Source organism: Ambystoma mexicanum, chromosome 8 (assembly GCF_040938575.1).
Source record: "Ambystoma mexicanum isolate Mex_15411 chromosome 8, UKY_AmexF1_1, whole genome shotgun sequence".
Taxonomy (NCBI): Eukaryota; Metazoa; Chordata; class Amphibia; order Caudata; family Ambystomatidae; genus Ambystoma; species Ambystoma mexicanum.
Genome location: NC_090929.1, coordinates 214087195 through 214114278, shown reverse-complemented (window position 1 = coordinate 214114278; position 27084 = coordinate 214087195). Strand labels below are relative to the sequence as shown.

Genomic DNA, 27084 nt, shown 5'->3' with positions numbered 1-27084 from the left:
ACGGCGACAAGGAAGTCTAGTGCTCAGTAAGCAGGGTCGGATTGGCCCCTCAGGCTTTCGGCTCGTGGCCGGGCCGAAATGGTCCCTGGGGAATGGGGGCCTGTTTCTGGCCATGCCTGGGCTGGTTTTGGAAAAAAAATATTAAAACAAATATTTCAAAAAAATTCCAACTTTTTTTTTTTCTTTTCAAAAAGCCTCTCATCCTTTTTAGGTCGATAAATGAGTACCAACACAGGTTGGGTGATATTGTATGCATATTTGTTCTATAAAAAAGAGCTTATGCATAAGTGCTATACAATAACACATTATCATTTGGCTTTGGACGTCTGCTTGGATTCACAGTAATTTCACAATGTTGATCTATACACACAGATATTAATGATACATATGGTGATCCATTCTTGTATGAAAAGTATATCACATTAGTGAAATCATAACCATATTTTTCGTAGTGTACTTAGGAACAATGCCATTTGATGCCACTTCCTGTTTTGTCAAGGGGTGAAAGGCCGTGTTTCATCGCTTCCCGGGATGTCATCAGAGGCCAAAGGTCGTAAGGCAAGGGGTGGGCCAATTTTTTTGGGGTTGAGGGGTGGGCCACTTTCTTTTGGGTGACCGTGCCTATTTCTTGTTCCAGTCCGACCCTGTCAGTAAGTAATCGGTCCATTTCCAGCCGTGCACGGGCAAAACCAAAACTGCCAAATGAAAGCCGGCCACAGAAGAAACAACGCGAAAATTTCAAAACAAAGATGCGACTCGCACGTGAACTGAGCAGATCCAGTATTTGTAGAACTCAGAGCTGCCGCCTTGAGAGCTGCTTTGCGATTCAAAGGTTCACCTCCAGGCGCCCCCTGAGCTGTCAGTCACCAGCTCTTCCTGGCAGCATCCACGCGGCTGGGGTGGTCTGATTAATTCAGCAGTCTGCCCGGCGGGCTTCCCCCAGCACTAAAAGTCATCTGTGCATACCTCTCAAAACTGGGTCAGTGAGTTCACCTGTGCTGCGAAAAAGCAGTTTTTTTTTATTCTCCAGTTTACTGCTTCTTCCCCAGCGGAACAGGCAGTCCCCCTGGAAGAAACAGAAACGCTTTAAAACCAAAGCTGCCTGCATACGAGGTCCCCAAAAACAAACAAGAAAAGGGGTGCTTTTTTGAAGTGTAAAACACAGAGATCTGCCTCAGTGAAATACAAACAAAAGGGTTGCTTTTTTTGTATATGCAAGATGGCACCTATCAATGGCTTTTACATATCATGCTGAATTCATAGCATGCTTCACAAATCCCAGGACATTTACCAGGTCTGTTTCTTTGAAGCCTTATCTTTAATTAGTGGGCTGGGGCAGACACAAGTGTGAAATGGAGAGTGCTAATGGCCCTTTTCTCTGACAAGTCACAGCTCACTGGGAAGGGGCCATTAGTATCCCAAAAACCCTTATTCTGTGTAGACTGCACAGTAAATGTCAGCACCACGTAAACCTGATTTTTCTAGCTAGTCTGGGGTGTGTCTAATTTGTTGACATGAAAACAGTGTGTTAATAAAGCATGCACATTTTAGTCACAAGATGCTCGTGTTAAACAGTTCTGTGGTGTGATGACAGGGCAATACACAGATGTCTGGTTGCTTTGTGCAGGTAAGAAAATTGCACGCATCAGGGTTTTGTAATTGTTTTACGGACTCCTTGGTTTCAGCAATAAGGGGTGTTTAAAATGAATGGTCAAAACAAACAAAGGGGGTGTTTTCAAAAAATCGAAACGAGGGTACAACTTTAGACTGAGAATGCCACCACCAGGGGTGGGGGGCGGAGAGGGGGTCATTGGAATACTTGACAATTTAGAAACGCAACTCAGGCAGAATAATGTAAAAGCTAAGGAACTGCTTGTTGTCACACAACTCGCTGCCCAAAGTTAGCAGAGCCCAGAGGTCAAACTGAGAGGGAACTAAAGGGTACAAAGTTCTGGGCAAATCCACCATCGTTCCCTTACTTTATGTGAACCGGAGCAGTGGACGGCAGGGAAGGGCAACTTTATTTTTAATTGTACTTCTCCCCTACTTCGGATTCAAACCTGGGCCCTGCTGGTAACACTCCAGTGTAACATCATATTGCCCTAAGCAGGTGCTGGACTGCTTGTATTTATTTGTATAGACTGCTTGGGACATAACGCAAACTGGCGAACCGCCACAAAGATCAACTTGGCAGTGATCTGTGGCTGTCTTCTGCAACTAAGCATGGATTCCTGCAGATACAGTGACTCTACAGGTAATGGGGGAGAGGTGGCTAGAGTCCTGGGCATGAGGTGCAAATGGTGGGTGATTGGAAGGAGGAGGCTGCTTACCCAAAGGCCTGAGAGCGGTGACAAGACAGACAGGACATAGAACATACATAAATCTAAGCTGTTAAAGCTGCAACCTCCTTAAGCTTTACATGCACAAATGACACTTTGGAGCTTGTAGGCATACGGTGTCGAAGGCATTTAGTGTCCTCCACAAACTAAATACCAGTACAATAATACTAGGACTGCCAAATGTAAGGAAGGCATGGTATTAAACAGTAAGACAGACACAAGTGATCACAGTTCAAATGTGTTTATTGAATTTCAATTGGGTTTGAAAAACCCCTATATAATGCTAAATCTAAAGATGGGAGCAAGATACGACCATTAAATAATGATAACGCAGTCCTAGTAGAGTCTTGTCAAAATAAAAGGGTCTATACTAATAAACCTATTGCCAATCCTTACTTCTAAATACAAATAGTGTGGGACACAATGTTATGCAAAAAAAAAAAGTGTTCAGAAAATTATATGTCACGATATTTGAGCCGTTGGCTTCCCTTCCCCCCCGTTTTCAGCATGGAACAAGGCAGCACACTCGAGATTAGCACACGCTCTGGCTTCTCTAGGACAACGAAGGATGCAGTTCAAAACCTCAGCATCAGGGCCTTCAGTGCCAAAGTCTTTTTGCCATTCAAAGTCTCTTATTTCAGAGGGCCTGGTCTGGCACGGAAACATTAAAGTTCCTTTCTTCTCAGGATTTCACATATACAACTTCTCAGGTGATTTACTGTTCACCCCGGATCCCCCTCTGCGGGGCTCAGACCCACTTTAACACAAAATCTTCAATTGGTCTCCCTCCACCGGGCTCGGACCAAACTGATCTACTTTAGCACAACTTTCTCTACTTCATCAAAAAAATCGAAGACTTTTGACTGTGCACAGCATTTTTGCTTGACCCGTCGCAGGACTACTTCGATTCACAATTCTCCCCTCTTTCACTTCTCAGCTGAATACCTTACAGAGACACTTCCGATTGAGCACCGATGCAGTGCCTGAACACTCAGTAGTTCAACTTTACTTGCCTCTTTTATCACACGTGTTTTAACAATGTTTGCTCCAGTGCTCGCCATACAATGTTGCTGTTTGCAACCTTGGCATCAACACAGATCGGTCTCCCCAACTCACCAGCTGTGTTGATTTCACTGACGCTGCTTTGTTCTTGGAGCCAAGGACTGTACCACAGCGGCTGTTACTTCTCCCCGCCTTCATTATTGACACGGGAGGGCCCCGGGTATCTCCGACACATAATGCAGGATATTCTTACGCTTTCTAATTTCGAGAACTCTGGCAAGTCACAGATCCTTGTCGGAAAGCTCAAGGGAATTTCCCTCCCTGCGATCCCCTCCTGATTTCCCAACTTTTATCTCTCGTTCAGTTGCTGTCTCAAAACTGCTGTTTTGTCATGTGCTATGCCTCACCTAGAGTGTGCTCTCATGCTCTGCCCTCTATCCGTGTGGGGAAGTTTAATGGAAGTCAGATGTGTGTGATGGTCAGCAATTGCCGGACCATGGTATTGGGAAACCGCAGGTATACTGCTCGGGTGTTAGTTGTTTCCCATAGTGGGCTGTCCGTGTGAAAGTGTTCATGTTGTAAAAGGAGTCCTTAAGTATGCTACTTGGTAGGGTGGGGTAAAGGTGTTACAGGGAAGGGGATACCTTGTCTCACTATCTGGCATCCCAATCCCACTCCCCGAAGACCTCTCACCCAGGTGATCCTCCCGCAAAGGTCTACCCCCAGGAAATGGATCCAAAAGTGATTGCTGTGTCCTGGCCACCTGGATGACAGAACCCCGGGGACTAGTGGGGGAGACATTTTCTGGTTTTTCACACATATAAGTGGGCCAAGAGCAGCATCGTCCCGGATAACTGTCTGATAGGTGAATGTAAAATGGAAACATTGGGGAGGGTGGGGAGGTCGAAATTACACAAAGCTTTGCAAGCATTTGTGTAAAATGTGTTATGCCATCAAATTGTGCAGGTCTTATGGTATGGTTCTCTAAATGAACAATTTAGAACGAAAAAGTTAAATGTTTAGGGCTTTTCGAAAGGCAAGTAAGACAATGTAATGTCGCGGACTGAACCTTGAAGAAGGAGACACGCAAAATAGCTGGCCAGGAAGGGGATTACCAAGTGGCTTTTGTTCACTGGGAGCACAGTTGCTTTTTGTGTCAGTAGTGGCAGATCTTAGATGTCAAAAACAGTGGCCGCTGAAAGTTCAGAACTTTAAATACGAGAAAAAGGGCCCTAAACTTTATTTCCTTCTTGACCAGGAGGCATAGGCGAGGGTCCCTACGCGAGCAAATATAAGTCAAATATTTTCTTTTGTAAAAGCCACTAACACCCCTTCTCATAAAGGCCAACACTGCCCTACAATACTAGATAACTAGAGATGCATTTCTAGCTTTATGGTGGAGGCTAGAATACTGGAAATCATTGTAACTACTACTCCAAGGCTACACTGGGTCCAATCTTCATCCAATCTTCATCTTCACGAGCAGCAATCTGTGCATAGAACTGGAGGACGCACAGAGACTACTTACAAAGATGTCTGAACAATTTACCAACCACATGGTCCACTAAATTCAGCTATTGGCCCTGTGGTGCCACGCCGGGTGTGTATCCACCAACTGCACACTCGCAAACAGACATTGTTACCCTCAATTTTAATTGAAAAACGGTGCTCAATTGAATGTGATCTATTTTCCAGCTAAAAGTACTTTTCATGTTTCCATCATTCTGTGGCCCAGCTATTCTCATACATCAGCGATGCCTTATATTCTGGGTCAGTGGCTGAGCCAGGAAGGGGGGGGGGGCAACCGGCTCTCTGACTCCCCCCTGGTGCCCAGTGCTCCCCCAGCCGGAACCCTATTATCCGCCACCCCCCCCCACCAGCACCAAAAGCTGCCTCTGCTACTGCTCTAGGAGGGTGGGGCGGGTCTTCTTTAGGTAGAATATGCAAGACGGTCACATTCTGTAGAAGAAAACTGGGGTTGCGGGCACTGGTTGTGTATATATTTGTATTATGATGGTACAGATGAGGAAAAGGCTCAACACAGAAAGAAAAAAAAGAATAGAGGGTAATTGGTCAATACACACCCTCAAATCAAAGGGCAACCGATCTTTTTTGGCAATTTGAAAAACAAATAGTACCAATGTTCGCTTATAAAGAAACTGCACAGTCTGCAAAATTCTTCTTAAAGGCATCCTCTGCAAGTTTATCAGAGTCCCTAAATGCATGCCTTACTACCTACATATGATGGAATAGGCTCATTGGGGTGGGTGGAAATCCTTCGAATGTTGGAATGCCCATAGTTGCTGGGCTTGGAGCTTTATCTATGTAGGCACAAAGGGACTTACATGGAAAAAGTAATGTGTCACAGATCATTCCATAGCTTTCTCATTTGATAAAAACACGCCCTCCAATTGTAACGCTTTTATCAATTTTGTCAGTTGCAAATGTCAACTTAACACATTATTTCGACATGTTAATTAATGTGCTGCTCTACAGATGTATGATTACGTTCTCTAAAAACACCATGACGTCCTGTATCAACAAAAATATCCTCCATGCATATCAAGATATGAATGTCCAGATGTGTCTACTTTTGATAGTGCAATACCAATATCTCACTACCAAAACTAGACATTCTGCCTCTGTGATGCTGGAAATGCATCTGAGGGACGGGGCCTCTGAATCCTTGTCCTTTTTCTGTTTTTACCGTGTGTTCTGTTATGTTTTCTGCCCCGGAGTCCGTGTGGGACTCCTGGCAGTGCAGCTCTCTTTTGGTTTGGTGAACAGACCCATGGGATACCCTTATGGCACCCATGGGTAGGGGTACAATCCTGTGCCCCTAGTGTATGTTTTTGGGCACCTGTGGGTGGCCCACAGAGCAGGGCATGGGCTGGTGGCAGCTCCATGCTGAATTTGACAGGTGCGCTGGGTATCCTCCATTTTGGGATACCCAGGCCCTGCCATTGGGATCAGTTGATTCCTGATAGAAACAAGATGGCCCCTGTGGCCTCTTGCTTTCTATTGCCTGTTGTCTTGTTTTCCCAAAGTCCCGGGAAGCCCTGACTCTGTCCCTTCCCCCTGACTGGCTGTTGGGTGGAAGTTCCATGTATGGTATGGTGGTGAAGGCCCAGCTAGACTGGCTGGAGCCTTCCCAGTGTCTGTATGTTGTGGGTACCTCCTGTGGGTGGGACCTGGGCGAATGGAGTGTGTGACCAATATACACTCCTTGTTGTGGTTGTCTGGTTTCTGGCATGTGAGACAAAGACTGAGACAGCCCTGCCCGAAACTGGCCTGAATGCAGTGTGTAGTGTTGAATGGCTGGGTACTTGCCCCAATCCACATTCCTTGTTGTGAGTGTCTGGAAGGGAGGAGTGTGGCCTGAATGCACCGTGTGCCTGATTGGCTGACTGACTGCATGAATGCCCTGCCGTATGATTGGCTGCTGAGTGTGTGCCAGCAGCGTGGATGAGAGAGAGGATAGTATATCTGGGGACCTCTCACCACTGGAAAAGTGTTCAGAAGGGACCTTTGGTTGAGAAGCGACCATTGTGCTCCTACAGCAGCCAGGGAGCTGAGTCTCCACTCTACGAGTAACTGGAACTGCTGATCCTCGACGTCCAGCTGGAAGAAGAAGACTTGCTGTGGCATTTGCTTCGACCGATCCGAAGGCTGTCTAAATTCGTCGAGGGCTGACCCGAGAGAGGACCTGGTAAGGCGCCCTCTTCCCGTGCTCCGAGGGACCATCGAGCACCGCTCCATCTTCGCCGAAGCGCCCTGGAAGACAGGTCCTCGAAAGGCTGTCGACCCGAGACGGGACCGCCGAGGAGATCGAAGTGAAGCACCCGGACATCGACGTCGTCGAAGTCCATTGCCGTCGACCAGGGTTCGCAGGTTTGTGGAACCGCTGGAGGCCCGTAGAAGTTGTGTTGCCCAGCCGTGGGAACCACTTGACGCTGTGCCGCCGACGACCGGAGCCGTCCGCTCCATTGCCTAAGAACATTCAATTGAAGGACTCTCTCGACCGCATCGTCGACCGCTTATCCTGCCGGAGAAAGTCGAGGCCGACCAACGCGCCGAGGAGAAACCTGCCGGTGGGTTTCCCGCCACCCAACGACCTCAAAGACTCAGACGACTCGACGCCCTTGCTGGGCTCCCGTCTCTACAATCTTTGCGGTCCAGAACTATTGTCATCGAGGTGCCCCGCACACCTCCGCCTTGCAGGACGCCGACGTCCCGACGCCGACGAGCACCGCTCGGATGAAGCTGCCGCCTCTTCGACATCGTTCCACCTCGTTTGTCGACGGACGTTCGACGCCCCGTGCCTCCCGCCTGAAAAGGAAGGCATTCAAGAAGGGCCGTCGATTCCCCGTCGCCGACCAACGAGTCCCTCGACGTTAGTCGACTCCACCAGGTACATTGGGGGGGTAAAAACATTATAGAGGAAAATAAGACTTGCAGAGCAATACATGGACTGGGCTGGTGCTATATCTTTCTTTACAGGTTGCCCAGGTGGGGGGATCTCCACACAGAGCTGTGCCTAGTGGTAGGGGTCAGTATTCTGCCTCTTGCTCAAACATCTTATTCCCTCTCTTCTCTCTATTGCTGGTTTCACTCTATTGGTCTGTGTGACATTGTACAGTATTGTTCATGCACTTCAATGAGATCTAGGGTGGTACCACTTTAGGATTGTAAATATTTGTCATTGTAGATTTTGCCAGAGTACAAAGTGAGTTATCATGATGAATGTACATAACCTTAACTATTGATTATATAAAGACTGTGTTCTAACCAATACAGAGTGTGGATAGTCCTTTGTGGGGGCTTGGGGATACACTGTACTTAAGAACCAGCCTGCATCACCTCCTGAGAAGCTAGGCCTTGATTGCTCGACCATTGCTACCGAATAGAGAATCTTGGCTGGGGTCTCCTGTGCCTCTCCTCCACCATATAGGGAGTGGGAGTACAGACACCCCCCACCGGTCGTTGAGATCCGTTCTCTCACAGCCTCATCGTGAGTTTGGTGGTAATCTTTAAATGCAGCGGTAATGTTATTACCACCGCATTTAAGGGTCTGCCCAATCACGGGGTTGGCAGGATTTACCCCCAGCTCTCAGCTGGGGCAAATCCCTTGCGATTTTGCTGATTTTCGGCACTATTACCATGTGCTAATAACGGTGGCAGTAGTAGCGCTGACAATTTCCCATTGGGACCATTGGGGAATGGGAAATTCCCGAATGGGCCCAATGGGGAATGGGGATTTACCGGTCCGCCAAACCCCGTGATCCGGCGCTAATAGCGCCGAGTGTGTTTGGCGGTAACGCTAATAGCCCTGGCGGTAATACCGCCGGGGATACCGCCCAACTCGTGATGAGGCCTATTGTCTGTTACCAAAGTAAACATTTTGCGTTGGACCTCAATAATGGATTAAAAACATTGCTCGCGTAGGGCCCGCAAATGAGTTGCCAGGAGGCATATCCAAGTGTGCCTTCAAGATGGAAAACCCTGACCGTTTTATTTTAATTCAAAAGCTGTAGAATCGTAAAAGAAAAGTATTTGTATCAACTAATGTAAAAGTCCTGAAGAATTACAAGGATAGTCCCGGACCCCAGATTCAATGCCTGAGAACTATACAGTTGTTGTGAATGCCATTAACAGTCTGGGCCAATAGCTGAAGCATTGTTTTTGCCAGTCAAAGCTTCTCCCTATGTAACCCGGCTGCCACTGCATCTTCTCCCTTTCCAAGTAACTTTATTCTCTTGCTCATTCTTCTAGTAGTCAGCCACTATCTAGATAATTGCATTTCTGCATAAAAGAGGTGGCCATCTTTGACTAGTGCATTCAGCTGCTTTTGATAACACGCTTTCTAGTTTTATGTGCAAATCTCATTAGTACATTACTATATCCATAAAACATTAATTAACCCAAGACTCACTATTAGGATAGTTAAATGTAGGTGTTCTTTGGTTTGCTTTTGATTTGTAAGTAGACGCCATAAAACGGTGAAGTGTCTCTGAAACATGTAAGTAGTATATGTGGTAATTAACATTATGTACTTCTGCAAATAAATGTTTTTATATATTCACAATGGATGTCTGTTACCATCACCAGGTATCTTTAAATAGTGAACTACCATTCAGAACAATTAAAAATAAAAGGTTAAAACCATTCATGAAATGTGTAGTGTGGGGTTTACGAATATGGGGACACAGTGAGTAGGGGGGGGCTGGCGTAGCTTAGCTGGCGGGAAAAGGAGACGAGACATGTAGCAGGAAAGTCTTGCAAATTACTAGGAGTTATGCAAGTTTCAGCCTACCTTCGAATTCCTCCACACCTAGAGCATTCACTTCCCTTTGATTCAGTGGGATATACCCAAACCACTCCCAGAAATAAGCCATTTTTTGCAGGGGTAGCAAAACATATTTGGCACATGAATTGCGCACCCCGTTCACCTACCTGCTGTAGGTTCATTGCTGTACATAGAACAGGATGTCCAGTAAACAGAGCTGGTTCCCCATAGTATCTGGGTACAACCTACTGCCACCTATTAACCAAACTATGCAACATCAGCTCAGGGAAGTGGGTGGAGAGAGATGGGTGGTGTATAGGAAGAATTCCCCCAGATTAGACCAGCAACCACCTAAAAGTGGTCCAGTCCCCACAAAACCACAGGAATTCCCAAACGTTTGGTGGCAGCATCCAATGAATGTACTGGTAATAGCCACAAGGCTATTTTCTTAGAAGAAAACCTACATACAAAAGCCCACCCTAATATGAAAGGGTCAGCAGGGTCACCCACTTATCCCTGCTATGGAACTGGCTGTCGGGGCCATCCAGTGCAGACCTTTGGGAATGGGTGGCCTGTAGCTTCAAAGGCTCCCTCTCCAATGCCCCATGTCCTAACCATAATAGAATAAACACATCACTCAATACCCTGAGCAGTGAAGCGACAACACTCAGACAATATATTACAATACATTATAAGACTACTGCACTGTTTCTTTCCAATGCACCCATCCCTCAGTTTGTGGCCAGACTAACATGGCACTCTTAGGGATGGCCAATACAGCAGATTCCTCTCCCCTTTGTGTCCATCTCATTTGCCATGCACAGAATGAACTCTGGCCGGCCACCCCGATAGTCTGCTGAGCACTCCCGGATTTATATCTCTGAGATCTGTCAGGTTACAGCAATGACAATAAAGCCACCAAGCTCCAAGGGAATGCTGAATCACTTCTCAAGCCATCATGTAATCCCTAAGTCATTTCAGTACTTCCCTCTAAGTAGGAGAAACTGCCCACATGGGTAGGACGTTGTTCACAGACGAGATATGCATTTACCCTTTTCTCATCAGCTCTTTGCTTTGATCATTCTATATTTAATCTGTAAGCATGCAGGCTAACACACAAACTCCATTCCTACCCCCGATTCCCTTTCTTTCCTGTCCACATATGTGGCATGTTTGACCCTTTACCCACCCCATACTGCACTTGTGTAGCCGCTCACCTACCAGGGTCTGAATAACAGTGGCAGGGGCACAATACACCACTCACCAGATAGGTTTGGGTGCTGTTAGACCACTACAACCATACAGGTTTTTTAGGTTTTCTCTACTGTCATAGATGGCTTTAAGAATTCAAGGATACAGTTTGATAGTTTAGGGTTTGTATTGGCAAATTTCACAGCTGGGCTGACAATGGACTGCAGGAAGGCCAGACAAATGGGCCCTGAATAGCAATGATAGGAAACATCCAGTGGCATGAAAGAAAAATGCTCCGCCATCCTGCAATGGTCTGTGTCGAATAGCAAGTCAGTAGTTCGAATGTTAGAATTTTGACAGCAGCAAGTGTCGACTGCAAACAACTGTCTCATTAAAGCATGCCACAAATTTAACCACATCACCCCGACCGTTATCGAATTGCACTGGCTCCCACTGCAAGTCTGTATCATCTTAAAATCCTGTGGAATCATCTACAAGGCTGTCATCCTGAAGTCTCCAAGCCACCTCACTGAGAAACTCTGCATCTCCAGAGGTCTGTGATTCACCAGAACTAAGGAATGTGCAGACTTGAATAACAACAGTGCAGGAAGGAAAGAACCAGAAGACAGACCTTCACTGTCTATGCCCCAAGACTCTGGAACCTCCTCCCCATCAACATCAGACTCAGCCCCTCGCTTTTACAGTTCAGGAAGGAGCTCAAGACCGTCCTCTTCATAGAATGGTTCCTCCCTACCACCTAGGTCCACACACACCCTCCACTCCCCCCTCAACATGAGACTTGGTGATCTACTCCCCACGGTCTTCCCCCATGCTGCTAATTACCCACCCTGCCCTATTAGCTCCCGCTCCTTTTTTATCTGCTTACTCCATTGTGTTCTTCCCCCTATGATTTTAAAACACTCAGTTGCGTCGCGAAGCTAGGTCCCCACTCGATAAGTAATAATAACAATAACTATGACTTGTCATCCATGAAGTGGAGCTTTTCACAATTGGAGGACATTGGATTTATACGGTGAAGGAGATGTGTCCGGTGAAATATCCCACTGCAAAATAAAGGGACAGAACATATGCAGCAGAACAGCCTAGTGCTGTCATTGCATATGAACATTTCATGTGCACAGAACAAGAAGCACCACCCCTCATCTTCCTACAACATTTCGCCTGACTTCCTGTTTGCACCAACGTTCTTCAAATGCACTTTGTCCTGGGTGAGCACCTAATCCAGTCCTGTTTTTTCTTTGTGTTCTTGGACTTCTAGTCTAAACCAGACTTCTAGATGTTCCAGCTTTCAACGTCATTGAATTGGGGTTTGCGATCTTTTTCCAATATGGGCAGATAGGGACCCCATCGAGGAGTCAAGGGGTCTGCCATCGAGCTCTGGTTCTTTTCTCCCTTTCCATTCTTTCCTTATATATAGCTGTACCACTGCACAGGGACCACTATCCAGAGCAACCACTTGCTGTGCCGTCCTGCATTAGACTTACTATGTGTCCATGGTGCGATCGCGGTTTTTACTCACAGATGTCACAATAATCAGAAGCAACAACTCTCTCATACCAGTCTTTGCTTTCACAATTGGAATGCCCTTTATGCTGGGGAGTTGCCCACCCCCCAGCCTGGGTTTCGTCCTTCCACTCACCGGTCTTTGTACTCCAGGAAGACCTTCGCCAGGCTGCTCCCACCAGACATCATCGACATGTCTATGGCCTTCAGGAAGCTGTAGTGCACTTTAATGAGGTCCTATCCACAGGAGAAAAAAAAATCAATGCATTTAAATAAAACACAGAGAAGGTCACAGCCATTTGAGTTTCTTTGGCTGCAATTAGCATTTCTGAATATGTTAGTATCCCAGCCAGCAATACAATTGCCACGTGTATTATTAAATATTTACTTTCTGATATTCATATTTTTCTATAAATGGTATTATATAGTATAAGTAACTGATGTGTTTTTTTGTATTTTAACCAAACTTTGAATTCTTAGATTCTATACTATTACATTGGACACAGGCACATGCTTTCTATTATATATGATTTTTTTTTATAAAACTTGTAATTTAGATAATAATGTGTTCATCTAATGTTATTACAGTAAGGAGAATTGTAAATTTAAATGTGTACATTTACTATTTTCATAAGACAATAAACATGTTTATACTTCTAGCCTTATTTTTTTTACTTCTCCATATACTTATTATATTATGTTTGAAATAGATTAACCTCAATCAGGTACTTTCGCTGCAATTAATTATTGTAATGGATTACTAATACATGAAATTCAAACCATTTGTATAATGTTACCTATTGCTATTTTAAATTTTATAAGTTGATAAGTACTACAAATGAATGTGCTGCACATAATCATATACTTATGCATCAGTGTGTTATTATCGCCAAGTTCAATACAATATGTATCAAAAGAGAATAACAAACATTCTAACTTATATGATCAATAAGGTAATATATGATGTCATTATTGATCTCATCAGTGATGCCCTGTATGATGTCATCAGTGAGGTAGTGTGTGATGTAATTAGTGATGTCACCAGTGATGTCATCATTATGGGTATACACTGCACAACAGCGTCTGCATAGTTAAAGGGCTCTTGCTTGAAATGCAAGTGCTGAATTTTAGGGGGTTTGTTGCATTAAATCTGATCACCATAACTCTTCTCTAACTAATGTGTTTTCACTGAATTTCAAAGGTTTTGTTACAGTATAGTACCCTCAGGGCCCACTAGTCATGGCCTTTGACCATGGCCACTGTACATTTTGCACTAATAGTTTTCTTTTGGGCCCACTAGCCACGGCCAAGCTTGTTGCATAGTTTTGTGAGATCTCACTAGAAATGGCATCAGGACGTGGCCACTGTACTTGTTGTTCCAATAGTTTTCTTTTGGCCCACTAGCCACAGCTGAACATGTTGCATAGTTTCTTGAGGTCTCACTAGATATAGCCCTCGGCCGTGGCCTCTGTATGTGTTGCATCAATAGCTTTCCTGTGTGCCCAACTAGCCATGGCCACTGGTCATGTCAAACAATTATCACCAAGCACCATTGCCCCCTCCCAGTAGATGAAAGCACTTTTTTCTTAACTCTTTATTCCCACGATTATTTCACAGTTATCATATCCAAAAGCAGAAATTCTTGCTGTAGAGTGGCGGTCCAACGCATCCCGCAATAACGGGAAAAATGGCAGAGAATTAAAAAGTCTTCTGCATCATCAAGGGCACTCAACATGCATCTCCGCCTTCTTTTTTCCAGGTCCCTTCACTCCACTCAATTACTTTTTACCTCCCTAAGCCTCTCCCATTACCCCGATCACTCATTTCTTAATGTCGCAAACATTTATTTCTGAGCACGTCCTGCAGTGTTGCTGCGGTAATCTTGTGCGATTCCCGTGGTCTTCACCTAATTAACTGAACATTTTCTACCTGTAAATGGCTCCCTAACCCACCCCCAAATCCTCAACATCACATGGAGTCTTCTTCACCACTCCCGACCTCTAGCCTGATGTAATTGCTATTTATATAGCGCCTACAGCCAGGCCATCTAAGCACTGTTGTTCAACAATCAGTGTTCCCCTAGGAGTGACAACACAAACAGAAGAGCTTTGAGCCTCTTTCTGAAGTCGAGAGCGTTATTAGTCCCTGTAAGGTCATGGGGAGTTCATTCCAAAGTTTGAGGACATCCCTTTTCCTCCTTCAAGTAGTGTTTTGAGTTTTTTCATTGGCAGCTTCCCCTGGTAATATTGGGGGAATCACTCCTATTGAGCAAAAAAGAAATAGCAGATTTTCATTTCTGAAAAGCCTATCAGCCTCTCTGCTGAAAAGTACCAAGGCCGATATATATAAAAGGTTTTAAGGAACAGGCGGCAGGTCTCCGTTGAATAGTTTAAACACTACTGGATGGAGTTACCAGAATCCAGTCAAGGAAATAAAATACATTTCTTCTCATTTGGTCCAAATCTGTCAAGCGGTTTTCACGCTGCAGATGTATAAAAACTGCACTTTTTCTCTATGTGAGAATGAATGGGAGCAGGCTAAAAACTGTGTTTTTATGTTTTCTTAATAACTTTTTCATTTTTTAATGAATTGGTGCCTGAGATTTTCACTTTGGCTAGGACCTTAACAAATGCACCCAGCAAGTCAAACGTTATTAGCTCCTCTCAGTATCTCTGCGGCAAAGCACCAAGGCCGATATAAAGGTTTTAAGCAGCTGGGGGCACCCCTTTCTCTGTCAACACTTTGTGCCCAAATTGTTTTGTATTTGGTCCAAATCTGCTAAGCAGTTTTTAAAAGCTGAACTTTTTCTCTAAGTGAAAATAAATGGGAGTAGGCCTAAAACAGTGTTTTCTTTGCTTTCATAATAACGTTTTCTTTTTTTTAACAAATCTTTTTTACAAACTTTATTTACTTCTCATGAGTTCAGGTTAAAGACATGCATATGAGAAACAGTTGCACAGCAATATTGTCATTGTACCTCTTATCAGTTATCAAGTTCTTCTTCCAATCTTAATGAAGGCTCATGAGTAACAGTTATAACTCCCCCCGACCTGCCTTTCATCATTGTAATTTTTTGCGGCCTTTGGTTAAACAGAAGTGCCCAATACATTTGAGTAATTTGAGTACTTTGCAGACAAGTCCATCCAACCAGGGCGTGTACCTTCACAGAACAGCAACTTTGCGAAGGATCTTGGGTTTGAAATACATTTGTTCCCTGTCCGCCATAAATTCATGGAAGGGCATGCACGTGTTCAGGTATTTTGGGTAAGAGCCATATGCCAGTGCTGCCACCTTTTCCATTGCCATAAATTACCAGTCTGGCGGGGTGGGAGGAGAAGGGGTGAGAAGCTGGCACAAACTTTGTGTTTGGAAAATATCAGCCAAATACGTTATGCAAGTCAACATGTATTAGCAATAAAATGTTTGTATTGAATTTCCTATGGATCCAGTCAATCACCGTAACTATAGTGTGTGTGGCGATCGCTGCACCATTATATATATATCTACCTATATATAATAATCCAGGGGAGCCAGGTCACGCATGCCACAACACCGCCTTCTAACTATTGCTGGACTTTCACCACCAGTTCAGGGCCACATCAGCACAGCATTGTGGGTATGCAAATTAGCACAAATGCTGAACTGGAGGTGAACTTCTAGAGATGGTTACGAAGAGGTGCTGCGGCATGTGAGACTTGGCTCAAATGGATTATTGTACTTTTTTATATTTCACGTGAAATACTTTTTCGTTTTTAAGCCTTTTCAAACTCACCATAAAATCAATATTACAAACATTTAAATGCTAGTGTGACTGTTGTCGAAATGAGTACCAAGCCTAGTGTGCACTATGTCCTTAGTGAGTGAAGCATGGCAGCTTTTTGTCGCTTGCCAAATATAAAGATCTGTGGTCATTCTTAGGGTTCTGAAAATACTCTTCATTTTATGCAGAGAAAGATGAAGCCCACGCTGGAGCCATTTGTCCTCTACTCCTTTCTCATGGACTCTTGAAAGCGTACACTAGGAGGGTACCAGACTGGACATCTTTGAATGTCAACTTTTTATTAGAATACAATTTATATGGTATGTTAGGCTTTGATACTGTGCTTTGCTAATTAAGACAAGGGTGGCCTTTGTGGACTACACCATATACTCAAGGTGATCATTCAACAACAACAAAAAAAAGCTTTTTAAACAGAGCCACTTTACAATGATGTTACAATTAAATAATTTCCATTTTTATTTGCTTTTTCTCTGGTTCCGCGGTCAGCAACGCCTGAAGTGGGTCTAGCAAATGCGCCGTTGGCAACACAACTCTTGCCGACAGAGAGAAATAGAGCGATAGGGATATAGGGACAGAGAGATACAGAGAGACCGAGAGAGAGAGAGAAGGAGAAAAAGCCAGAGACTTCTAGATAGGCATATGGTACTCCGTGCAGAGCTAAATAATTACCTCCAAATTGATGAAAATATCAAGCATGTCTTGAGGACTCAGGATCTGCCTCAGAGGAAACATGTAGTTCTGAAACAGTAACAAGGGCAAGAGTTAGGCGAGCATTTAAAACCATTGAATCAACCATGGTAAGTGTAGAGGAAAAGAAATGTCATCCCGCTCGGTGCATCCCGCACGGGTGAGGCCTTGGTGGTTTTTGATGCATGCAACAAGCGTCCGCACATTTAATTTTATGCCCATTCATCGGAATGCTCCTTACCCTGAGCTGACCATAAATAATAACATAAGAAGGGGTTAGTAGTTAGCTTGTACACACTGGACTGCACCCTAACCCCCACATATACACTCTTTCCACGGTGGTCGGTCATCATTTCGAAAAAAAAATGTCGAAAGACAAACGTCGAAAAAATAATATAGAAAAAAAAAGTCGAATTCTTTTTTTAAAAATAATATATTTATTTTAGAGTGCGGGAATAAAAAAAATGGGTAAAACAAAAAAAAAATTAAAAAGTGGGGTTGGGGGGGAACCCCCCCATTTCGAATTAAAAATGTAATTAAAAAAATGACTTTCGACATTTTTGAATTCGAAAAAATGACTATAAACCTCTTTTCACAATTGTTAAATGGTCAGGTACTTGCTGGTCATGAGCACCTGCACTACTTTTATTTGAAAGACACAATTCTCATCAGAAATCAAAGACTTTTAATGGGAACATATGACTAATACTCAACAGGAAGCAGGCAATCTGAGATGGTGAGTACCTGCACTTCTATATTGCCATTTCAAGGACTGCCTTTACACTAGCCCCCACCCCTGTATTTGTGATAAAATGGTATGCCACTGATTGTCTTCTTGCTCTGAGAATTGTCACCTAGAGGGAAGAAATCATTTCTTCTTTGGAATGGACAGTAGATTTCCACCAATGGGGTCAGGGTAGTGTAAGGAACTCATGGTAGCAACAGTAAAGACAGATGCAAGTGGTCACAGTTCAAGGGTGTTTATTAAACTGCACAGGTAGGTTGGAAAAAACACAGAATCTAAACCTAAATTCAAGATGGGAGCAGCTTTGACCATCAAATAATAATAAGGCAGTTCTAGTGGCATTGTGTCAAATAAAAGGCCCTATACTAAGAAAAACCTAGTGCCAATCCTTACTCTAAATACAAAAAGAAGTGTGGGATAATGTTCTTAAGAAAGAAGGAAGTGTTCACAAATAATAAATCAGGATGCAGTACTTGAGGTCGCCCTTCCCCACATTTTCAGCAAGGGAAGACTCATCTGTAGAGAGGATTTTAAAAGACCCCTTTGTGACTACTTTGACCCCTCTTCTCGCCTTTCGCAAGGCCTTCTGGTAATGGTAGTTTCAATAAACGGGTAATCACCCAGAGTTTCCTGAGTGAGCACCCACGTGGTGCCGGACTCCTCTGTTGCTGGTTTTCCCCCTTTCTCAACAATCACTCTTTATGCTTTCAAAGTTCAATTAGCCGTTTGCTACTTTTCGTTCAACACAGTTTGGTTTCTTATCGACTCTCCCCTCGTCTGACCGGCTGTGATGAACCGCTTGGCTTTCTCTCTTGTTGGAGTCAAGTTTGGTACCACAGAGACAAGCATCTCTCCCCGGCTAGGTTATCAATGGAGGAGGGTCTTGTGTACCACTGACATCTGCTGCAACACAAGCTGGCTATTGTTTGCGGTCTTACGATTCCTTCTGCAGAAGTTTCACGGGCCTTGGTCTGAAAGGGCAAGGTCGCTTCTCTCCTTATCACCCTCACGGTATGCGCCGTCTTTCTCCTCCTCTTGAACTGCCGTGCTGAGTTAGTTCCCTGGATGTGCAGTCTGCCTTGCTCATATTGTGCTCTTGTGCTCCACCTTTTATCCCTGTGAGAAAGGAAAAAGGCCATTAGGTGTGTGCGGTTCTCGTCAAGTGCCTGACTCTGCCTGACCCAGGTGTTGGGACATGTCAGGTAAATAACTTGAATTTTAGTATGTCGTCTTCCGTAATATGCGAAAGTCTTTGCGTTGGCAGGAGGGGTTTTGTCATGGAAAATTATATTCTTCATCCTAGGGGTGTTGATAATGTCAGAAGAGTGAGATCGGGGAACAACAAATATAGGAGGATTCTGGGCGTTGGGTTTTTGAGGTTTGTGTATCCTACTTGGTATGTTGGGGAAAGGTTGTTGAAAGAAGAGGCGTATCACGTCTCACCCGTCAGTGTCCCACCCCACTTCCACTCCCTGAGAACCCACCATCCACTGATCCTCCCTCACAGGTCCACCCCCAGGAACTGGATCCAACAGTGGTGGCCGTGTCCTGGCCACCTGGATGGCAGAACCTCGGGACCAGTCAGGGAGACACCTTCAGGTTTTTCACAGTAGAGACACACAGATGAAGGAAGTCTCATCACCAAGGGTGCATTAGTCCAGGTGATGATCACATGTGCCGGAAACTTTCACTTGTAGAGTTATAGATTTTATTGTCAGATTAACATGCAGTGATATCCCCTTTAAGGTTGTAAGTTTGGACTCCATCATGACATGCTCCTAATAAAAGGAGCTCACGCCGGCACATGCAGTTAGTACGGCAGTAGAGTGTCCGGCTCATTCATTGCATGTGATGATGTGTGCCGATGGCCTTGTGTGTGTGTCTGATCCGTGTGACCACGGATTCGGGTGCCCAGGCAGGGTGTTCCCGGAAACTGTACAGCTGCGTGAACGCCACAATATCACCCTCTGCTTTGGTTTCCGTCTTCTAGTCAAAGTGCCAGATCATAATATACATGCATTTGTGTAATATTTGTATTCATTTTCATTTCTTTCTATTTATCATTACAGAACATAAAGCCTTTTTTCCTTTTCCAAACTGTTTTCAAAATAAGCCAGTTGATCAGAGGAGAAAGCACGTCTGTGTTGTTTTCTGGTATGTCATCAGACGTACTACCAAGCTCTTTCCCTCTGCTGCTTTTTCCCTATGTCTCTGCCCTCACTACCAGCCTTACTTTTTTCCTACCCATTTACATTTTAGCGCTGTGCGGTTATATTTTTCCCACTGCATTATTCAAATCCTTCTTCTTTTACTATACTCTAATCCCTGATCAATCTCCCGTATTTGATCAACTTTTACCTTCCCTGCGTCTAACTTAACTGATACTTCCCCGTGGAGAAAAAAACAATTGGCTGTTAAAATCCAGGCATCAATCTTGCCATGCATCCTAAAAAATTATTTCACCCTCCGGCATGGCATGGCAACAATTTCGGATGACGTCACCGAGTTGAAATGGTCACCATATTCGGCATGCGCCGAGTGTGGCCTGTAAACAGGGGGAAAAGAGGAGTGTCAAATAAGGAAAGCAACGTCGAGGATAACAGTGAAACGCACTGTATCATCTCAGCCATGCCTAGCCATTGCAGAAATGATAGCGAGCCAACTGGGAAGGGCGAGCACTCCGGCACCCCCTTCTACGAGTGCTAATCCTTCCAGCAGAGCGCATCCATATTTCATCTTGCTAATGAGGTATCATGAATGCTGGGAGCCAGATTTCACTCTGATCTAATTAGGCTCAGTAGTAAGCAAGCACAGCGGCAGCGCTGCCGGGGACACCTTTGGCACCAAGGCTGTTGACAGATCTATGTGGCCACCAGGCTGGGCGCTTTCATCGCCGCCGGCCTCTGCTATGGAAGGATTGGGGACTGTCACAGAAGTATGGGTTTACCAATGATGTCCTCGTTATTGATCATCCATAAATGTATTCATGGCCTTTCCACCTGATCAGTCATCGCAGGTCGCCTGCTACTCAGCATTTATTGATGCATTTATTGATCGCTTGTTAGGCGTTTATATAGCAAGTACATTCGGTTTCAAAGCGCCCATTTTCCAGCTCCGAGCTTGCATTCTCCTTCACGCACCCACACGGTAACTCCCACGCTCGCTGGTGCACAACAATCCCCATTTCCTTCTTCAGCATGGCCCCTTCCATGAACATGCTCCATATTATTCAGGAAGGATCACTGGTGCTCAGTGCGTTTTCTCTCTTCCTTTTCAGTTTCATGGTGACTCAATAGCTTTAAAATACTTGTATCTACTACTGGACTGCGATCTGCTGTCTGATGTAAGCAATAATGTCCGGTTTGGCGTGACATACCAGTTGGTAACAGCCTGCCGCTCAAGTACATTAACCAGAGCCAGCAAGGGTATTTAAAAAGGGTGGTGGGCTCTTACCAACCGGTACATGCCACCAAAGTTTAGATTCTTGGCCTTAGCCTCCAATGCCAACGTCTGGAGAGCTAAGATTATTTTATGGGGAGCATATACGTACAGGGGCAGCTGCGTGAAAAAAACTCCAAATAGGATGGCTGCCATGAAAATCATCTAGCCAAAGGCCCTCAATCACTTCCATGCTGGCAACCATGATCAGGGGAGTGACATTGCAATGTAGGAGCATATAAGTGAGAGATTGTGGGCCAGCACAGAACCACTGATAAAAAGGGTATGAGGATAGGTGGGGCAGGGTAGGCAGGGGCCCACATCTTCTGAATGCAGGCTTGTAATGAAGGGTGAAGTCCATGTTCTGAGCAATCTGACTGGCTGGAGTGCCCGTCTCGGGTGGTTACACCTTATAAATGATGGCGTAGAGCAGAACACTGAAAACACTTGTGGTTACCTTCCTCCCACACTTTGACCGCATCGCTCTCTGAACCTTAACCTCCTAGCCCAGCCCAGCACCTTTTTGGGTTTTTTTTAATACCCATATCAACTGCCAGGAGCGTTGCTAGGAGGGGGCTAAGGGGGCTATAGCCCCCGATCTTTTGGCTGTAGCCCCGGATAGAATCTCAGGAGCTACAGCCAAAAGTCTAGCTAGCCCCCAGTCCCAACAGTTATGACATCAGCTTAGCCCCAGGTCTTTTCCAGACCTAGCAACTCCCCTGTCAACTGCATGTCCTCCTTAGATGTGCAAACGCCACTGCATGATTTGTAACCCCACACAACTGAGCATGTAAAACCGGTAAAACGCAAAACTGCTCCCTGAGTTAAGCCCCCACAAAATAAAACAAAAAAGCGCTCTATGGCTGGATGTAGAGTAAAGAACCCTACGGGAAGTCGCGCCAACCTCTCGCGAGAGAACGGGAGAAACATGTAAGGTGGTGACTTCCCGCAGGGGATCATTATGAGCGCTGGGAGCCGGAGGAAGCCACAGCAGCGCCAGTGCTCTCCTCAAGGTGGGCCAACCGAGGCTGGCCACTACCTATAGACTGCCACTGAGCTTGGCCCCATATAAAGACATTCCAAGCAGCTAATGAAAAATAAGCATATAATGGGCCTCATTACAAGTATGGCGGTAAGGCAACAACAGCGCTGGTATCGCTCCCGGCACCGTTGCTACCATACTGCCATACTAGAAGATCTGCTTGCGGGTGCGGTTGCATTCACCAGGTCTGACCTGGTGGCCGTACCGGTACCCGTGAGCAGAACATGATGGGGGCACCGATACCGTTATTAACAGTACCGGTGCTACCACCTTCCCCATTCAGCCCTATCGGGCCGAATGGGGATGGGGAGTCCCTTATTACCGGCACCCGTGAATGGGCAATTACCGGGTTGGCCAAACTCGGCATGACCCGGTAATTGCCCATTTGCGGGTGCCGGAAAAAATTGGATACCGTCGGCAGCCGTGCCTGTAGTACAGGCACGGCTACCGTCAGCCTCGTAATGAGGCCCATTGTGTTTTCTTTAATCTGTTGCTTTTAAAGCCCCTATACAAGATTACAGCCTGCGCCTATTCATTAGGCTACAACATAATTGGAGACGATAATCCAAGCGCAGCCCACGTCCAGCAAGATGCAGGGAGCTACACCTCCCCCGTAATTACTTCAGGTGCCAGGCAAGCCAGTCTATACCGTGGCTCCAATGGGAACCCCTGTTTCTGACGCATTTGCATGCGGTGGGCAGGATGGACTACCCTGCGGCACAAAAAAAGGCCATGCTTTTGAATGCGCTAGGAGTGGAGGGCCAGAGGAATTTTGCAGGCCTCAATCTACAAGCTCCGGAAGGGCAGGATGATGTTGTCTACCAAGAAGCGGTGAGGAGGAATAGCAAAGAGGTTTGCCTCCAAAGAAACTGTGGTTCTTCACAGGACCAGATTCTATTGCAGGAGACAGGAGCCGGCGGAACCCATTGACAATATAGTCAAGCTAATAGATTTGGCGGCAATGTGTGCTGTGGCACCACGCCGGAAGACATCCTGCAAGCACAAAGACTGGGTAGCCAGTGCCAGCACCAGAAGTTCAGTTTGGAAGGAGGAAAGACAGAGGGCAGCACGAGACCTGAGATGAAACCTCGGTGAGATGAGAACAATTAAAATGCCACAGGTGTGCCAGCATTGCCCACTTGGCAAACAGCAGGGAGTGCCCGGCAAGGAACAAAGAATGTTCCAAATGCAGGAGATTTTGACATTTTGCTTCAGTTTGCACCTAGAAAGACAAGACAGCTGTGTCAGCAGTGCAGAGTGTGGAGGGCAGAGACGAGGCCTCCTCAGATGAAGACGCGTGTGCCACAATTATCATGGTCAACAGTCTCACAGGTCGCAGAGAAAAGCCCCACTGCACCATCAAAGTGGACAGACACAAGACAAGGGTGGTTAGACATGTATAAACGCATGGTTGGGAATGATACAGTGAAAGCATACAAGACCAAGCTCAATCCCACAGTCTTCGGAGGGGCCAAAGTGGACCTCTTAGGATACATCCAGGGAACCGTGGAGTTCAAAGGAAGGGTCACGAGGGCCCAAGTGTACTTTGCAGAGAATGGTCCACCTATGCGATGACCAAGCCAAACTGCAAATCAGGTTAGACCCCAGTGGGGAGGGACAGGTATTGTCCATAGATAGAAGTATCGATCACCAAAGAAGAATTCCCAGAACTATTTTCCGACAAGTCCGGCAGAATCAGGAACTACGTACAAAAAATAAAATTGAAACAAGGAGCAGTGCCAGTGAAGCACAAGGTCAGACCAGTACCAGCGACGGCGAGAGTCGCACTGCACGCAAAGGTCGATAAGATGCTGCAAAAAGGAACAACCAAAATGGTAGTCTCATATGAATGGCTCAGTCTGGTGGTCTTCATAAAGAAACAGAAAAGTGGGGGCCTACGAATTTGCATTGATCTACGCAGTCTAAACCTTGAGGTTGTGTCAAACAGTTACCCCTTACCAAGTATAAAAGAATTCCTTCTGTCGATGAAAAAGGTCAGAGTTTTTTCCAAGTTGGACATGAGAGATGCCTATCACCAGATCAATCTACATAGCGAGTCAAGACCCCTTACTGCCTTCATAACTCCTTTTGGGACATTCTAATTCACAAGAATGCCTTTCGTTCTTTGCTCAGCAGTGGCACTGTAAGAAGGAGTCATCGTGCTGCCTGTAGAAACATGTAGGAGGATAAGGGTGCAGAGGAGCTGTCCCTATGTTTTATTTTGGTCTGAAAAAGGGTTGTACAGTTCAGCGTCACAGAGCACATGTGGTGTTGGCAGCCATTTTAGTTGTTGTGGCAGTAGATGAAGCAAGCGTGAGACTGCCAGCCCACGGGCTCTTACCTTTTGTATGTCTTCCAGGGTCTTAAAGTATTTTGCCTCGGTCTCCTGGATTTCAACCAGACAGCAGTTCCTCTTGTCTTCATCAGTCATGCCCATTTTCTGTGCACATAAAAAGGCAGTTTGTGTGTTAGCATCTCGATGTGTTGCAGCATTACAAGTTCTAGAAACGTTTTGCTTTTGTTTACACAATTTCCAAATACAAACAAGCCTGGGGAAACATACTGCTATTTTATTTTATGTGTAGAGTTCTCTTCTCCGACACAACCGGGCCCCACGGGCTATTCATGAGTAGACACAAAATGGGAAATCGCATGGCAATGGGTCTTGGCAGTCTATCTAAATGCCATCTGGTCCAATTATGGGTGCACTTCACTAGTGAATGCAACCAGAAATGGATAACAAATGTCAAATCTATACAACAAATGCAGAACATGTTTTTGCTACAGCACTGTCGACAAAGGACCTAGGTGCTTTCCGTAGGTCTGGCACGCACCCGTTAAGCACGGTGTGTGTAGTCTACTCAGTGCTGCACTGCAAAGCACCTGCAGTTGTTGGTGCAGTCTGAAGAGCCATGCATCATTTCGATGTGCTTGTTAAGAATGGTTCCTGATAGGGAGCTGTTTATCTTGTAGGCGCAGTGTGTCATTGTAACCTTAAGAATTCTGTGTGAATTTGAAAGATTATGGCTATCACCCCCCACATACAGGGAATGGGCCCGGCCTGCTAGCCGCAGGAGGGCCTCAGCGAGGGCTCAGGGCCTTTACCGGCACTGTACAACCCTCGAAAAGGGGGGCAATTGCTATATTCTTGAAATAAAATGGATTAAATCCTGGAGCATTTGCATGCTTAGACTGGAACCACGCAGAGAAAACTATGCACTATTTGGAATGCAGGGCGGTCAGGTGAACAATCCCACCAAAGTTATTGACTTCCTTTCCTAAAAATGGCCTTGAACCTCTTTATGTTAAGTGTGTGCATGCTAGAACAGGCGCAGCCCCTCCTCTCCCCCAGCAAGTCTAGCTCCACCAAGCCCTTCAGCTGTAAAGGCCAGGTAAAAAGTGTCCCTCACAATGGTTCAGGAGAAGCATGCAACGCATGGGATAAAATGCAAGAAAACTGTGGTGTGGCATAAACATTAATACATTGAGACCCTCCCTATGTGGAACTCATGGAAGATGCAAAGCTTGGAATGCCCGCTTCCGTGCTTGTTGTGTCTATAATGTGCAAAACCCCTTCAATGAACTTTGCCAAAGATAAGCAACTCCTAAAGACACAATGAATCAGAGAGCCAATGCCTCCATTTCCCAGTCCCAGCTCCGAGCGTCAAGTATGACCCTCTTCTGACCTTCCTGATGAACAACTCAAAAGCAGAGCTGAGCAACTGAAGGCCAATCTGCAGAAGGCAACAAGGATAAGAGCTGGTAAGGTAACTGTACATGTGCTGCTGGTTCTCTGAACATTCTCTCATCGGAGATCCGCCATTCAATCGTATCACAGGTTTTAATTGTATTATTATTATCAAGGGATTTATTGAGCATGGACCTAGCTTGAGGAAGCCAGAGAAAGCTTTACAATCATAGGGGGGAGATCACAGTGAGGGAAACTGAGAAACAAGGGAGTGAGGACCTAACAGGGGAGGTGGTGGGAGGGCAATTTGCCAGCAAATGGTCTAAAAGCAACCAGCAGAGGAAATAATAGGGATCCGATCACCAGGTCTCCGGTAGGGTGAGGTGTGGAGGGGAGTGTGTGGTGTTAGGGAGGAGCCACTCCTTGAAGCTCTTGAGCTCTTTCCTGTACTGTTAAAGCGATATACAATTCTGAAGCTGACGTGGAGAAGGTTCCAGAGTCCTGGGGCATAGACAGAGTAAGTTGATCTAAGAACTCCATTGCTGCATAATATGGCCACGACTAAGGCCCTTGGTTGTGCCCTCTCTGTATGCCCTCACCACATGGTAACAGGATCACAACACTGCCCTTTGCTCACAGATGGTCCATTTCACGCCATCCTCTGCAAGGTCATACCCAGGTTTCAGAGATGTCCACCCTAGGTAAACATTGGATAGAGGTTCAAATCCCCCCGTGGACGGTGAGTGCATAGTTAGTATCCGGAGGAAATCAATCATGGGGAGAAGTATATGATTTTTTGGTATACTCTATTGGCACTATGTAAACATAAAGATGTAATGAATACTTTCTACAAATAGAAGCCAAAGAAGACTAATGGAGGCCGGCAAAATATTGTCCTCATGGGCAACGTTTGCGGGAACCCTCCTGACTGTGTCCAGACTCTGGAGCTGGTTGGCTGGTAGACCTAGAACTATGTGGCTCGCACAATGGATACAACAATGTCCCATGGTAGCAACTGCTTGGACCCTTATGGGTAGAAAAACAGCCTCTGCCTCCACTATGCAAATGCTGCCATCCAAAACGAATCCTACTGACCATACCACTATTTCAATCAACTAAGACCAGGAGAAGCACTCCCTTCTCCTGATGGTTGTGCCTTTGCAGTGGTCTTCCCTTCTTTCTTTATATTTCTTGTTAATATGTAATTTTGAAATAGTCTCTGGCTATCCTTTGTATCCGTTCCTTTGATTCCCCTATGGGACTGGTAATCTTTCTCTCCTTTTTAGTATGGGTTTTCCTTGCCCTTGTCTGAATCCTTCGCTCTGTTTTAGGGAGTTCTGAATATTCTTGTCTAGTGCCTT

The 27084-nt window shown here is 45.5% G+C and overlaps 1 protein-coding gene across 2 annotated transcripts in view; it reads right to left on the bottom strand.

The window, feature by feature from the left end:
* The window catches only part of VAV2 (vav guanine nucleotide exchange factor 2), a 1354235-nt gene that overhangs the window by 331594 nt on the left and 995557 nt on the right, over positions 1 to 27084 (bottom strand). For both annotated transcript variants that reach the window (XM_069609623.1, XM_069609624.1), the window contains exons 6-8: positions 24377 to 24475; positions 16793 to 16861; positions 12479 to 12579 (exon numbers count right to left, since the gene is read on the bottom strand). In XM_069609623.1, coding sequence (XP_069465724.1) covers positions 12479 to 12579; positions 16793 to 16861; positions 24377 to 24475 — 269 coding nt within the window. The remainder of the gene's footprint in view (positions 1 to 12478; positions 12580 to 16792; positions 16862 to 24376; positions 24476 to 27084) is intronic.